Here is a 15,982-nt window from a genome sequence, read left to right on the forward strand (position 1 = left end):
AATGACACAGCTCCTACTTATTTTTCAAAGAATCATTTACATTTTCTGAGGCTTCTTGGCTGCTTTTAATAGGTTAACCAATTTACCTCACTAAAAACAGTGTTCAAAGCTTTGCTACCGTCCCCTTGCCAGTAGAAAAACCCTAAAGAGAGTAGAGGAAAGCAGGTACAGGTGATCTTCCTCAGCCTCATCTGTCCTCACCCAGAAGCCTGCTGGGAGCAGGATGCTCTCTGGGAAGAGCCCCCCATATCCCGCTCCTTTTCCGAGCTGCCACAGCCGAGGTTGTGCTGCCAGGTTGGGCTCTGAGTCCCTGTGCGGCTGCAGCAGTTTTGTTCTGCACATGTCTGAGTGCTGCTGTTGGGTGGGTTGAGGTTTTCCTCCCTCTCCCTGGACAACCCTACATGTTCCTGCAGCAGCCTGGATCTAAGCTTAGTCTGACAATCCATGGTAAAGCACTGCAAAGAGCAGAGGACAAAGCCTGACAGAGACAGAACAAGCTGTGTCTGCCACACTCTATCCCTGTGGAGCTGCCCCAAGCACAGAGGGCTCGGTGTCCAGGCAGTCAGCGCTCTTGGAATCCAGATGGGTGGCAAAGGCAGCACAAAGAGCTTTTAGTTGCAGAATTTGCCATGATGAAACAGTGTCACACCTAACCAAAAGCTACAGAGCAGCAGTAGATACAAGTTTGTACACATACTCCATATGTGGGAGCTAGTGACAGGTAAGTTTTGCTGGGATTCAATTTTTTAATCCAGTTTGATCCTGTCAAAACCCAAAGCCATCACACAATAACTGGTAGGGAGCATGGTGAAAGACAGAAGTATTTATTCCTTGCATGGTGCTGGCATTTGCTGCTGTCTCACAAATCCAGCCAGAGGCCAGTTGAGCATTTTCAAAGGAAAACAGGCCCAACAAACCTGGGGACAAAGATAACTGTGTCCATTTCTATTTCTTGGCTGCACATCTTCAAAGTAAGATTCAGAAGATTTAAGTCCTTTGCATATTGCTGCCACCTGTGATGGCAGCAAACTCAGCACAGAAGCAAAGCATAAATGCCTTGCCCATACTTGTAAGGAAGAAAAGGACATTGTCTCTCACTATCACCTGCATTATTTGGGCTTCATGTCCAGTCCTGAGATAAAATACAGCTGCATCTAGTTTTCACTGTATCATTCCATTCCAGAAAGGAATACCAAAAAGAGCCTATTAACTGGCTGCAAGTCAGGGCCCAAATGTGTAGGACACTAAAACAAAAAGGAGGGGAAGAGGCTGAGGTGCTGGCTGTATTAAACAAAAGACACATCAATCACAGAATGGAGAGCTAACATTTATTTATTTTTAATTTTCACACTGTCTGAATCACCTGTAGGATGGCTCAGTTTTCTCTTGGAAGAAAGCACACTTCTGGACTGAACTGCAAAATATATTGGAATTCTTTTGTGCACAGAACAAATGCTATTGCAGGAGACAGCTCAAGTGTATTTGATCTTTTCAGTGAGATTTTTTACAATGTTGTGGGTTTGTTCTAATACAGTCTGGAGATACTGAAGACTACTGCAGTCATTAACCACCTAAGACTGTCCTTAAATATCTGGTGTCTATGAAACCACACATTTCTAGAATTGACTCAGTTATTAGTCTTAAAAGAAATTGTTTTATCCTGATCAGATCAGCTGACTTCCTTTTGGACATAAAGGTCTGCTCTTTGAGACATATGTCACCAGTAATGATACACAGGCCTCAGAAGTTTCTCATCCATCTGTAAAATCATTACTGGAGGATATTTTTACCCATCAATATGCTGGCTCCTCAGGGGATCTCCTTCCCTTGGAACAGCAGGCAAACTTTGATTTTTGACACTTTGCACTAAGTGGGAGGGGAAGAACATGCAATTACAAAAAAAAAAAAAGCACAGGATTGAACCCAATTCCCTGCTCAGCTCATAAACCAGACAATTTCTCTGGCTCTCATTTACAGTCCTAGGGGTACCCTATGTGTTGTATTGTAACTCTATTACAGCTCAATGATCAGTGGCAACAGAAAAGTCCTTGTGAGGAGGAGTTAATTAGGCAAAGAGAAAAATCTTAGTACTTCTCACCCAAAGATTCTTCCCTTCACACAGTTTTTTTTTTCCTGTAGGCATTATAAAGATTTACAAACAGTTTCCAGTCTTACCTCCCATTGTTTATCTGAGAACTGCAGGACTAGAAAAAGAACTTTCCTGAATATATTTGAGTCTTTTGGTAGACACAGGCAGTTTTGTCACCTTCTGAAGCCAGAGAATCAGATGTGGTAACCACTAAACCCCATTTTCACATGTATGAAGGACCTCCTCTATGCAAGACTTGGCCATGCTGTTCTGTGCTCCTGCTGCCCCTCCCCTCCCAGCCTCTAACCTTCTTCCAGCCCTCCTGCTTTTCTTCTCCCAGCTCTTCATGCTGCACTGGGTATCTATCCTAATGCACAGCCATCTTTCAAGCAGCTAGAGGATAACAAATAAGAACATTAGGCCATGAAATTTATGTCATTGTTTACAGAGGACAGCTTTCTATGAAATACAGCAGTGACTAAATGAGCCAAAAAAACATTTCTATCACTAGTTTGAAACACAAATCATTTGTAAACAACATGTCTCATCGCTCCCAGAGCCTAGAAGCAAAACATTATTTTCAGTCTCTCACCCTCAGGAGAGAGTAAGAAAAAGCAGACACATACTTAAAGATTTCAATTCGAAAAATATACTTGACTGAAAAAACACTTTAGTTCACTGCTTAAAGCTTCAAATGAAACAAAGCCAATTTTTAAAACTCTTTCCTAAAACTAACATCTAAATGGAGTAAACCACAGGTTCTTCCCATCCATAAAACTCAGCTTTGTGGCTTAAAATAATTGCCACATGAGCAACATTTTTATCTGTCCTGTGATACCAGCTGGGAACTGCACCAGAGATCTGCCACCATCCTGACTTCATCTATTAGAGCTTTGGAAAGACAGATAATGCTATGGAATTCCTGCACATTCCAACTAATTCTTTCACTACCAAGTCACCTGACTTGAGACTTTTTTTGTTTGTTTGTTATGGGAATGAAGATAAGACACATTTCACAGTTGCTCAAAATGAAGACTGGAGTAAGAACCAGTAAAGTCTCCCATTTTAACTGGCTCCAAAACATGCAGAACAGGAAAACCAACCAGATCCATCAGCATGTCCAGGCTGGCACAGATGGACAGTCTAAGCTGGAACAGATGGTTGGGAGTGAAGTGACCCCCCTCAGGAAACCCTGAAGTGCACAAATGCTTTTAAAGGATGCCTGCATAGTTATACAAAGTGCTACACAGGCTAGAGGGGATGTCATCCTGCACCTCACTGTGGCTGATACACCCAAAGCCATGACACTGCAGCTATGAGCTTCTCTCCTGCAACAGCCACCCCCACCCTTTGCTAAAGCATTTACCATTCTCTTTGGGTAGCTGCAGGATTCTGACAGGAAATACCCAGAAGGTCAAATAAAGGTGTCCCCACGAGGGAGAAGTCAGGGTCTCAAATTGCACTGCAATGGACTTTCCATCTCTTCAAACAGAAATGGCTAAAGGGGAGGGAAACAGGTAAAACAAGGTTACTCCACCCAAAACATACTAATTACAGTTGAGAAGACTGGGAAGCATGAGTGGCAGGCTTTGCTTCAGTAGTTCAAGGCAAAGAATTTGAGAAATAGACCATTAGCTGTGCCACAAGGATTTCTTTTCTTGTGTGTGTCAAACCTATTCCTTCTATCCTACAATCTGAAATCAGCCACTCAAATCAGCATTTTCCTAAGGCAAAGACCACTGTAGTTTTCTCTTAGGCAGAGTTGGTTTGCCAGATGAAAAGTGGCTTTTCTAATGAAACACAGCAAAATCAGTAAAAGAAACCTACTTTGAGGGGCTGTCCAGCACTACTTTACTTCACTCTTACAGCACAAACCATACTAAGGCTCTGCAGTGATTTGAAAAGAAAATGAGGAATGAGCTGGTTTATGGAGAGGTACACCTGAGTGCTGACCATTTTTCAGACCACTTCATGAGCTATTTCTGAGTGGGTATTCAGAACAATATGAAGTTTACAGTGTAGGTGATAAACTCATACAGATAAGTTGCTTTTCAAGAAAGACCTTTCACTGAAGGTACTGGAAAATTTACTAATGAGAAAAACTTTTCTGCTCCAAGCCTGGTGTGCAACTGCTCTTTCTATCAAAGTTACCTCAGGAAGATTAAAACCATCCAAGCTGTCAGTAAACACAACATGTTTGTGATAGCTTAAAAAAAATTTAACCAGAATCAGCAAATTCTCTTCTTTGGAAAAGCCTTCAGGCCTGGCTGATTTTCCTAGTAAGTTCACAAAGAAAATATTGTGTGTCCAGAATGGATTCACACTCACCTGAAAGCACAGAAGGAGCAACTGATTTCTATTCTGATCCCACAAAAGTGTGTCCTAACATGACCAACAAGCGAAGAGAAAATTCTGAATCCTGTCTCACATCAGGAACACCAGGTAAGAGCACAGAGTGGTCTCTTCCAGACAGGCATATCACAACTAGGGAAAAGGAGAAAGCCGACTCAAAATAATCTAAAAAGCTTTAAAATATAAATGTTTATTTGGCTACAATATTTAAAAGTACAATATAAAGATATAAAACATAGAAATTCCATAACTAATTCACATGCTAAAAGGATTATTTGACCAGCTGCAAGGAGAAGACTTCATGAAATTCATGGATGTTTTAGCCACAAGGGTTATTTCATCAAGTTTCAGACTTGAAATACTGAACAACCATTGCAGAGAACTTGCTCTCCCACATCACCATAACTAGGGGAAAAAAGAAATAAAAAAACAACAAAAAAAACAGAAGAAACAAAGTCAGAGTGCCTACTGTTTCTGGAACATAACAATGGCACACTACTTCATTATCAACTGCAACCACGGGACTCCCACACAGCACACTCAGTATTTCTTTGTACCACAGAATTGTTAACAATGAGGGAAAAAAATTAAGATTATTCCTTGGAAGTGCATGCATTCAGCACTGGCCAGCATGCTATACTGCTGGTGGGAAAGCAAGAGAAATTTTTGCCTCCTACAGGATTTAAGAAAGAAGCTGAACTAGACTTGTACTATGGTTGCTTAGAGTGCTTCACACATGCATCTTGGTTTGCATGTTTCAGACAGTTTTACTGCTGCTAAAGGATGGGAAGACTTTAACTTCTTTATGTGTATGAGGTAGATATCTGCTGCACCCGACTATCAGGCCATGTGTGATTAAAATAAGCTTCCAAACTCGAAAGGCACTTACTCAACAGCGGAGCACAAAGAGCAGGTAACCGCGTTACAGCAGCTGCAGAGCCTGCTGCAGTTCTGGCAGACGAGCCGGTCACACTGCACACACGCCTCCTTCACATCGGCCGTTCTCACACACGACGAGCAGGCTCTGGACGCTCCCAGCGGCGGAACTGCTTGGCAAAGACACGGTAAAGAACGGATGAGCTTTACAGCAAGGCGGAGAAAGCAGCTGGGAAGTCCCAGGAGCTGCAGAGCGCGGCGCGTCCGTGCACGGCTACAGGTGGCAGCACCTCGCAGGGCGCTCGGGAATGCCAAGGGACAGAGAGCGCCGCTTGGAACTTTCCTGGTTCTTTCTCTGCTCAGTGGCAAAACTAAGGGATGTCAAAACAGAACATACACGCAGCAATTCCGAAATCAAATCTAACACTTCCTTTAAGGAAAGTCAGTAAAGAAGAACTACACAGCACAAAACTACTCATCATAGTACAGACCTCCTTGGGAGGGGAAGCCAAGGGACAGCACTGGTCTCGTAGCGACCAGGGACAGGAACAGAGGGAATGGCCTCAAGTTGTGCCACGGGAGGTTTAGGTTGGATATTAGAAAAAGGTTCTTCACCCAGAGGGTGGTCTAGCACTGCAACAGGCTCCTCAGGGAAGTGGTCACGGCCCCAACCCTGCCAGAGTTTAAGAATCATTCCGACAACGCTCTCAGGCTCACGGTGGGAACGTCGGGGATGTCCTGGGCGGGACAGGAGTTGCACTTCGATGGGTCCCTTCCAGCTGAGGGTATCGCGCGGTTCTGCGACACGGCCCGGCACTCACCCCTGTCCGCGGGCCGCCGCCGCAGTTTCCCGTCGTGGCCGATGAGGAGCTGCCCGCTCCAGCGGGGCCCCTCGCCCTGCGCCTCCCCGGCCGGCCCCGGCTCCGCCGCACGGGCGGCGGCCGCCGCGCCCTCCATGTACGCCTGGGCACCCCTGAAGAGCAGCCGCCGGGTCCTCTCTGCCGGCGGGAGAGGACAGCAGAGTCAGGCTCCCCATGCCCGCGGGCCGCGGCGGGCCGGCACATCCCCCCGGCGGGGCGGCCGGCCCGGCGCTCCCTCCTCCGCGCCCCGCTCACCGAACACCTCCCGCCGGTACTCCTCGCCCCGCACGCCGCGGCTCAGCTCCCGCAGCCCCACGCGGGTCTTCAGCTGGAGCGGGGCCGCGTCTCCGAAGGGGCAGGAGCGTTTCGGCATGGCCGGACCGACCCGCGCCCGCCCCGCCCCGCGCCGCGTCACGGCCGCGCCACCGCCTCCCTCACATCCCGGCCCGGGCGCTCGGGAACCGCGGCCGTTCCGTTCTTTCCGCAAGGAAGCGAAAGCTTCGACCGCAGCGGAAAATTTCTCTTCCCGCCGCGTCCCGAGCGCCCGGCGGGGTTGGCAGAGGCGCCGGCCCGGCCCCGCCGCCCCGCCCGCTGCCGCCGCCCCTCAGGCGTCACCGCCGTGCGCCCGGAGCGGCGGCGCGGACTCGGCGGGGCAAAGCGAAACCGCTTTTGGGACTCGCGTTTGTCAATAAACTCAGAATCACGGATATGCTGGGTTGGAAAGGACCCACGAGGATCATCGATTCCAACTCTTATCTCTGCACAGGACACCCCAGGACTCGCACCCTGTGCCTGAGAGCATTGTCCGAACGCTTCTTGAGCTCTGTCAGGCGCGGGGCTGTGACCGCTGCCCTGGGGAGCCTGTTCTAGGGCTCGACCACCTTCTGGGTGGAGAACCTTTTCCTAAACCTCCCCCGACACAGCTTGTGCCCATTTCCTCACGTCCTGTCGCTGGTCACCAGACAGAAGAGATCAATGTCTGCCCCTGATGAGGAAGTTGTACCTGCAGCGAGGTTTCCCCTCAGTCTCCTCTCCAGGCTGAGCAGACCAAGTGTCCTCAGCTACTCCTCATACAGCCTCCCCACCAGACCCTTCACCTTCCTCGTGGCCCTCCTTTGGAAGCTCTCTTATTGCTTTAATCCTTTTTTATTTTGTGGCACCCAAAACTGCCCCCAGCACTGGAGGTGAGGCAGCCCCAGTGCAGAGCAGAGCAGGACAATCAATCCCCTCCCTCGTCCGGCTGTCCATGCTGGGTCTGATGCCCCCAGGACAGGATTGTCCCTCCTGGCTGCCATGCACGGCTGACTCATCCCCAACTTCCCATCAACCAGGACCCCCAGGTCCCTTTCCTAGTTCCCCAGTCTGTCTCTACATTCAGAGTTGCCCTGTTCCAGATGCAGAAACCAGCACTTTTCACTTACAAACTTCATACAGTTGGTGACTGCCCAGCCTTCTAATTTGTCGAGGTCAGTCTGCAAGACCTCTGCCTTCCAGGGAATCAACAGCTCTTCCCAATTTTATCTGTAAACCTACTTAGTATCCTTTCCAGTCCTGCATCCAACTTATGAACCCTCTTTTCCCATCTCTGCAGGCCGCCACACTACACTGGGCTCACAGAGCTCTTTGTACCACCAAAAAAACCCTGCCCAGGCTTGGGCTGTCTGAATGCTGTGGAACCAACAAAAATGTGCACAAGCTTGAGAATTTCCTTTTTGAAAGACCACCAAGGAGGCTGGAGAATCCCTGTCTGGCCAGGGGGCTCTGTGGGCTCCTCAGCACCAGCCAACATCAGGAGTGGGTTCACCACTTATGGGCACAATGAGTTTTTGGGGACTGACACCCAGTTTCAGATAAATCTGGAGTTCTCCAAGACCTTCTGCTAAGAAAGGAAATTACTGAAATTAATTTTCTATTTACAGGTGGGCTCAATAGCACCCGAGGTGTGGTTACATGGGTTAAAAGTATCAGATGCCATTTCAAGTGGCAGCCAGTCTGGGTACTATGTATATTTTGAAAATACATTGTTTTCCTCAGGGCAAACAAGTTTAAAACTGTTGGAGTTTAGCTGCTGGAGTTTTGTGTCCCTTGAAGGTGATCTGTCAAGACAGTTTTATCTCTTCCTGACACTTTCATTTCTTCCAGAGGTCTTTGAATTCAAAACTTCCCCTGTATGTACTGTGGACAGAATTGCAACCAAGTAAAGGAGCGATTTTTCCATTAATGAATTTACAGCCTGCTAATGGTGAAGGACTTGTTCCTAGTTTCTTTGTTTTGTTCTGGTCAAAAAACAAGTTATCAAGTAAAGACTTATGTTTCTTCCTGAAAAAAACCAAAGAAACAAAACCTCTAAACACCAAAACCCAGACAATGACAACCTTCTCAAAAAGTAGCGACAGAATCAGTATTTTTTAAAAGCCTTTCTTTCATTCAGAAACTCATAGAAACTTCAATGTACATTTTCAAGACTAGCACAAGATTTAGAATGGCATAGATTAGTGTGCTGAAAATGGGCCACAATACCTAATGGACTAACTCTTGTCTGGTTTCATTGCTTGAGTTCTTCCAAAACGTCTGAAACCCCAAGACCAGTAGTACTGAGCACAGTGCCTGACTGTGGCTGCAGACTATCCTGAGTTGGAAGAGACACACAAGGATCATCAAGCTCTGCATCCTGGCGCTGCCTAGGACAGCCCTAAAAATCACACCAATGCCTGAGAGCATTGTTCAAACACCAAAATGATGAGAGTGAGTTGCTGAACTGTGAATAGTTTGCAGGTACAAGCACTCTGGTTTCATACATGCTAATGTAATTTTTAAATTATTTTCTGAAGAGCTGATGAGCCTAGCCTTCTGGTCTGTAAAGCCAAAGCCATGGTTGGAATTCACAGCAACTCCCAAAAATCCCTTCTGAGCTCCAAAATCTTACTCCTGCCACTATTTCTTTATCTGCAAGGATTTCTCCTTTGGCGTTTTCTGCACATACTTGCAAATGCATGCTTAAGGATGTTCAGCAGACTTTTCCAACTACATATTGAAAACGCATGGCCTTTTCTTTCTGTCTAAAGAAACTACTTTTTAAATATTCACTAACTAGACACTCTGATGTCCCTGAAGTTCCCTGGGGAATATTGGTTAATTGGAATGTAATTGCAGTTGGAAAGAGCCCTATCAGGATAGAAGACAGTGGATGACATGTTTCATTAACATGGCATCAATGGAACTCAGTTGTCTGAGAACATGGATGAAATAAGAAGAAAGAACTAAAAGCACTATTTCACTTGTGGGGAAGGAGTGCTCTGAAACACTGATCTCAAATATGAAGTAGATTTGAAAGGGAGCAGCTCATGCTGCAACCTTGCTGCTGGTGCTGTCATTGAAGAGTAAACTTAAGGGCACTTTTGCAGAATCACAGTATATTCTGAGTTGGAAGGGAATCATGTCCAGCTTTTCCTGAGGGCTGATTACATTGGACACATTGCCACCACTACCCCACTGCAGGAATCTTCTGTTGCAGCTCTGAGTCAGCCTAGGGTGGTGACATCTCTTAATTGCTTTGTAAGACTCACCTTCACCAACGCCTGCTACTGACCAGCTCTGTCCTCTTTGCAAGCTCTGAGGGCAAAATAATTCTGTCTGCTCTGTACCAGCAGGCCTGAGCACACTGCAGGGAGGGAATTGGTTCACCTGCCTGTCTTCTGAATTGTTACCCAGAAGAATGGTGCTGGGGGTTTTATTAGTTCCAGAGCAGTGAGCCTTGAGGAAGATCCACTGGTCATTCAGAAGCAGAAAATTAGTGATCCAGGCCTTCAAATACTTTACCTATCCCTTCAGCTTCACTTATACCAAAGCCCTCCTCTCCATGTGTTTATAGTAAAACTTCCCAATTTTTTCTATTCCTTCATTACTAGGCCATTTAGAAAGATATAAAAGCACATCACATGGAGGTGGGACTCTGCCTCCTCCTTTAAATAGGGAGTTTCCTTGGTTGAATTGGTATAAAATGAGTGGCTTTTGGCCAACTCCCTGGTTCTTCTTTAATATTTTCATGCTAAAATGGTCAAAGAAATAATCTGGAAATTCTTTCACGTGGGAATTATATGATAGTAGCTGATATAGTTGGCCATGTGCCAGCATGCAGTCTGTATTTTGTGGGATGGGCTATCAGGATGGGCACACATCCCCTGGCAGGCCTAGGGCAAAGCACCACACCCCATGTGCTCAGTCCCACTGCACTGTGCCTTCTCTGCTCTGCAATATGGATCTGACGATAAAAGAACTCTCCTTGCATAAAACTGCTTTCACTAGAAGAGCTAGGGCTGTTTTCTTTCTTCTGTGTCCTTTTCTTAGTACATGTTTAACAGACATGTTTACAGCTGGGATCAGAGGGCTACACCTGGTTCAGACATTATCTGTTCACAAGAGCATGTTGTTTCATGAGGACTTGCTAGCACAGAGTTCATGCCCTCGTCTTGATGAGCTCTTGATGAGGTTCATGCATCCAAGAAATATTTGACAAGCCGGTGATATGCAGGATTAAGGGCTGGCTCTTGGGAAATGCTGCTGTTAAGAGAAGGCTCTGCCATCTTGTCACCCCAGCCAGTGATTGCTCTTAAATTAGTACAGCATGGTTGAGTTTCAGAGCATGTTTTGTTTCTGCCAGCCCTGAGATGCACCAGTGCTGCTTAGCAGATCAGAGCACCCAAGGGTCCCACTCACTAGAGGGCACCCTCAAAACTATAAATTATTTTTGCTGTTACAAAGATGCTATTGTTCTGCTGACAGGGGTTTACAAAAGGGCTGCTTTCCCCATTTTTTTTCACGGTTGTTGTTGTTCCTGGCCCTCCCATAATGTGCTTTCATTTCCATCGCACTGTTTTCTTTCGGTTAGCTTCTTTCTAGGATATTTTAATCTGTCATGGAAAAAGGAATATGAACTCTGACAGTGAGAACTGCTATCACTGACCTAACACAGTGCCAAGGGTTCTGTTTTCTTTCTCTGCAGAAAACAATGTTTTTGATTTAATGCTAGGTAGTTGTCCTAAGAATTCTTTAAATATTTGTCCAAGTAGTGCTATCCATTATTGACTGCGGATTTACGTGGGAGAGGCTCTGAGAGGTAGCTCTGTCCTTTCACTATCCCCGCACAGTACAAACATCCTCTCCCACACATGGCTTGGGAAGGGATGCACAAAACCTTCCTCCCTCCACGTTCCAGATGCATCCAGCCCTGCTGTTATTATTTTGTTTTTATTTTGGAAGTGAATCCTTGCTTCAAGACAGCTTTATGTTGTTCCTGGTATGCTCTCCTCTCTCCCTTTCCCAGAGCAGCCGTTCAGCTGGAATAACTCAGGGTGCATCTGCTCAGCTCAAAAGGGCTGTGTCAGTGCAGGCTGGCCAAGAACCCAGCTCTGCACTCACCAAGTCTAACAAACCATCCCCAGCAGCAGCCCACAGAATGTGTTTATTTTAAATATGTGTGGCTGTGTTGTCAGCCCTGCACAGAGAAGATCTCTGTGCACAGAACAGAAGCTGCACAGAGTCAAGGCAATTCCCTGAATGTTGCCAGGATAACAGGCCACAGCTAAAGGGACCATCACCACACTAATATGGAAATTTCCTGAGCACAGCCTTTGCAGATGAAATCCATTTATGCAGGGAAGTCTTGAAGGCACTCATTCTCTTTGCTCTCTGCTGAGCAGTTTGCATGAGTGGTGTGGTATAAGCTATAAAAGTAATGATCAATCCTAGGCCTACCATCCAGGGTGCCAATTAATAGAATGAGACTTTTTGTGCTGCTGGCATATTTCCTCTGCATGGAAATCAATGCATTTTGCACAGGGCTCAGACTTTTAACAGTACCAGCTTTAGTATTTTAATTACATAGTGTGGGGAAAATCAATCTCTAATAGACAATATGCCTTATCCTATTTGTAATGCCTTAACTAGCTAACTTCTTTTATTTCTTTCACTTGACTTCTTTTCCATGTATATTAGAATCTATTATAACTTATTCTATGTATTTATGCTCAGTAGCTTCTAATAATGTATTTACATTAATGTTTTTGATTTTTTTTTTCTGCCTGAAGATATCAGAGAAGATATTGTGACACAATCCTATCCTTCTTTTTTTCTTTCCTATCCATCTGCAAAATTTAGATTCCTAGATTTTTGGTGAAGGTATTCAGTATTGCCTCTTTTTCTAATACTGATCCATTATCACTACCTAAGCTGTAGGAAAGGTTACTTAAATGTACAAATGTAGCACCACTGTAACTGGTTCAAACATAAAACTGTGTTACTGGCATTGAATAACTGATGGAATAATGAAGAAGAGTAGCTTGACATTCCTCCTAGCTCTTCAAAATTCACAGCCCCCACCCAGTTTGTCCCAGGCACATGCTGTTCTTCAGGCCAGGTCCAGCACCCAGCACATAAGCTTGCCATTTTATTCCAACTTCAGTTCTTCTGGCAAAGTTGGAGTTTTTACCTATTCCAGTACCCAATATACTCAAGTAGAGATCACTGAAGGCACATTATTTTTTCTGCAGAACATACAGTACTAAAAATCAGTGGACCAAATACTCAGGGAATGGGTTTGCTGTCTTAGTCCCCTTTTCCAATAATCTCCTTTGGAAGCTATAGATAGAAACTTAATGCTGTTTCAGAATGACAAGGCAAGCCTTTTGTGAACTTACTCGGTAAATGTCTTCAAGCTATATTTTATCTCAGACAGACATGACTGAGGCCCCGTTGGTACAGCCACAAACTGAATTCCTGAATTCTGAAAGAGCCCAGCTTCCAATGAAAGCAGGAAACAGTGATAAGAGTCATTGCCAAGGTCACCACAAGGGCACAGCCTCAATGGCTGGGAGAAATGAAGCAGCAGAAAATTGGAGTACAAAATCTGAGCTGTTTTCAATGCTATGGGGCGGTAACTGAGCAGATCTGTGACTGTGGTACTGACATACATGTGACTGTGCCCTGGGAGCAAAACGAGTCTTATCTGTAGCAAGGCAGAGTCTTGAAACCAGAATATCACATTGTCTTGGCAACTCTCCCTTTCTTCTTCACCTATTTGTTTGGGATGCAAAACATGCCATTACAATGGATGCATTACAGTGGACATGTGGCAGGAATCTGTGGTGCTACTCATCAACATGAGTAATGGGAAACACCTTCCCTGTCTCTCCTGGCCATTATCCCCCTCAGTATAGCCCAGCAGACCATCTGCTTTATTCAAGATGCAAATGCACTCTTGGCTCATGCTCATCCTGACATCTCATTTAAACCTCAGGTTGTTCTTGGCAGAGCTGCTCCTTAAGCAGGTGCTTCCCAGCCTGTACTGAGACTTGAGGAACCCTGGGCCTCTTCCTGAGCTTCAGGAGCTTTCCACGGCCCAGCCCCCAAGCTTATCAATTTTTCAGCCATTCTGGAATTCAGAGCTCAAAGGGCAAGTTTCCATTCAAGGTGGAGGGTTGCACTATTTTAAGAATCTCAGTGGAAACACAACTCTAATTATTATAGGTTTGACACAGTGAGTTTCCTCTTCAGAAGCAAAGAACATCATGAAACACCTCTTTATGATCATGACTGGTAATACACTGTATTTCCACGCTTGTCATTTTGTCAGACTCACTAAAAGCTGATTCCAGCACCACGTGCTTGAGATCTTTTCCATTTACAGGCCAGCCAGGCTGACAAACCTCAGTAGCAAACACCATTTCCACATATTTCAACAATTAGGCCCAGTTAGCAGGACAAGTTTTGCCTTCTGTAGCGAAAAATGTATACTGCCACCTCTGCAGTCCTCAAGACAGTCCTATGTATATATTCTGCAGTCCTTAAGAAAACTTGTCTCCAGTGACTGAGCCCAGGGTATTTTAAGGATTTCAGCAGCCACCTAAACTGTCTGAAGCACTCTGCCACTCCTCAGGCACTGTAAAGGTATCACCAGAAACCCAACACAGCTGTCTGAGGCTCTATTTACAGCCCTGCAATGTAAACTCTGGTGTCTACGCTCAGCTCCTGAAAGGCAATGCCTGTCACAGGAAGGCTGCATTATCTTGAGACTATGAAAACATTAAAATACACAAGTGTTTGGGTTTTTTTCCTGACAAAGAAATTTTCTTGTCAAACACATTTATTTAGACAGTGTTTAAATTTGTACTGCTTTCAAACACTGAAAAATGCAGCCGTTGGATAAAATTTTTTACATTAATGGAAGATATAAAGTACATATGCTTACAAAAGATCTTCTCTCCTGTTTTATTTTTCTTACCATCTCATAGAGCTGATGGGCAAATATTTAATTAACAGTGTCTGCTCCAGAAATCTACAGACATTAATAACCTATGAAAGTATCTTAGAACAACTAATTTCCTGTAAGTATATAAGAGATTAAATGGCAAAATCTGGCAATCATTCTGTAAAATATGCTCATTATCAAAGCTTGTTTGTGATGTATCAGTGATTTGGGAACAAAAGGATCCAGTTCCCTACCTCCCTGAAGCAGCCTGTACAAGGCCACTTTCCTCATAGCATAGATCCATGCAGCACCGTGTCAGTTGAGCAGGCTCCATGCTTCAGGCATCCTCTTTGTCACTGGGAATCTGGATCTGATAAAGAGACAAAGCAAGCACTGACACACTCATTAGTGACCAACAAACCACCAGGCTACACCCCTGATGAACTACCACAAACAGGCACTTCTAGAAATGAGGTGGTTGGAGCTGAGTTTCCTTTCTTGCCTGATGCCCAGTTAAAAGGGTAATGTGAGCTCATCCTTTTTGCCAACGTCTGACACTTTAAACCAGCTCTCTGATGGACAGGATGTGTTACTGTACAGGAGGCAAGGCCACTTCCCCAGGGAATAATTAGTGGGCTAGAGCTTGACCCCATGTAAAGTATTACTGTCAGAGATTAGGGGCAGGAATGTATTTTTTTCCTCCATCCCAAACATCAGGCACAGCTCTCCAGCTTGGGGTTTTTTTTTGAAATTTTTTTTTTTTGGTGTGTGGTTTTTTGGGGGTTGTTTGGTATTTTGACTTGGGCATTGCCAGCCTGACATGGATTTAGATGATGCTACCTAAGATGCTTCAGCTACTAAAGACCATTCTATGTGAAATTATACATATGTGTGTGTGCATATATGTACATAACTGATGCAAAGGAAATGAAGAAATACTAATTAATTAGCAGATCAAGTCTCTCACAGGTCTCAGGCATTGCCCTCAATGGTGTGTGAGGCATTGACCTGCTGTTATTTACTGGAAAGATCACTTACCTACTGTTTCTGACTCCTTCTAAAACATAGGAGAAAGGAGTGGTTTCTATGGAGGCTCTGGAAGCCCTAACCAACTTGTCTGAAGCCCAGTCAGTTTTAGAGGTGATAATTGTTTATCTGAGCCAGTATTGACCTTGGCTTTCTCTCAGTGTTGTTGATAAAGAGCTTCATGGAGTTCCCATCAGTTGTTCTGAACCAACTTTTATTGCAAGAGTTTCTGCATCACTTAGAAAATGTATTTTTCCTTATAAAAGCATTGGTCACTCAGGTGAGCTAATTAAAGATGACTAACCACGAATCCCAGTGGTAAAGGTAGATCCCTGCTCAGTCTGTAAATGGGAAAGGGAGACAAAGTTTGTGGAATTTGTGAAAAAAGGCCAAACACTGAAAATATCTAGGCTGAGAGAAAACATACCTTCATTCATTAATGCTGCTACTTATTTTCTAAAATTCATGAACTATTAAACCAGGTTTTGAATGAAGTATATTTTGTTAAAAAATAAGAGGAATGGAGACCAAAAC

The 15,982-nt window shown here is 44.9% G+C and overlaps 1 protein-coding gene across 2 annotated transcripts; it reads right to left on the reverse strand.

The window, feature by feature from the left end:
* Positions 1-2,472: 2,472 nt before the first annotated feature.
* Positions 2,473-6,591, reverse strand: SIVA1 (SIVA1 apoptosis inducing factor). 2 transcript variants are annotated; one of them, XR_014616209.1, is made up of 5 exons: positions 6,433-6,591; positions 6,139-6,315; positions 5,331-5,487; positions 4,418-4,573; positions 2,473-3,587 (listed from the first exon to the last, which is right to left on the reverse strand). XR_014616209.1 is itself a non-coding variant. In XM_084207103.1 (4 exons), the coding sequence occupies exons 1-4, from the start codon at positions 6,548-6,550 to the stop codon at positions 4,789-4,791; spliced, it is 510 nt and encodes a 169-aa protein (XP_084063229.1). In that variant the 5' UTR covers positions 6,551-6,588; the 3' UTR covers positions 4,641-4,788. The 2 variants fall into 2 exon arrangements, 1 of the variants encoding a protein (XP_084063229.1); XM_084207103.1 differs by lacking the exons at positions 2,473-3,587; positions 4,418-4,573 and adding an exon at positions 4,641-4,846 and having other exon boundaries at positions 6,433-6,588.
* Between the last annotated feature and the right edge of the window lie 9,391 nt (positions 6,592-15,982).

Source organism: Fringilla coelebs (genome assembly GCF_963513975.1).
Source record: "Fringilla coelebs genome assembly, chromosome: 6".
In the NCBI taxonomy this organism is placed as follows: Eukaryota; Metazoa; Chordata; class Aves; order Passeriformes; family Fringillidae; genus Fringilla; species Fringilla coelebs.

What these genes read in the sequence shown, in the direction of transcription:
- SIVA1 (XM_084207103.1), bottom strand. Translation starts at nt 6,550, where the DNA reads ATGCCGAAACGCTCCTGCCCCTTCGGAGACGCGGCCCCGCTCCAGCTG. An exon ending in GTACCGGCGGGAGGTGTTCG is followed by an intron (nt 6,316 to 6,432) that starts GTGAGCGGGGCG and finishes TCCCGCCGGCAG; the next exon opens with AGAGGACCCGGCGGCTGCTC. An exon ending in TCTTTGTGCTCCGCTGTTGA is followed by an intron (nt 4,847 to 5,330) that starts GTAAGTGCCTTT and finishes TTTTTCCCCTAG; the next exon opens with TTATGGTGATGTGGGAGAGC.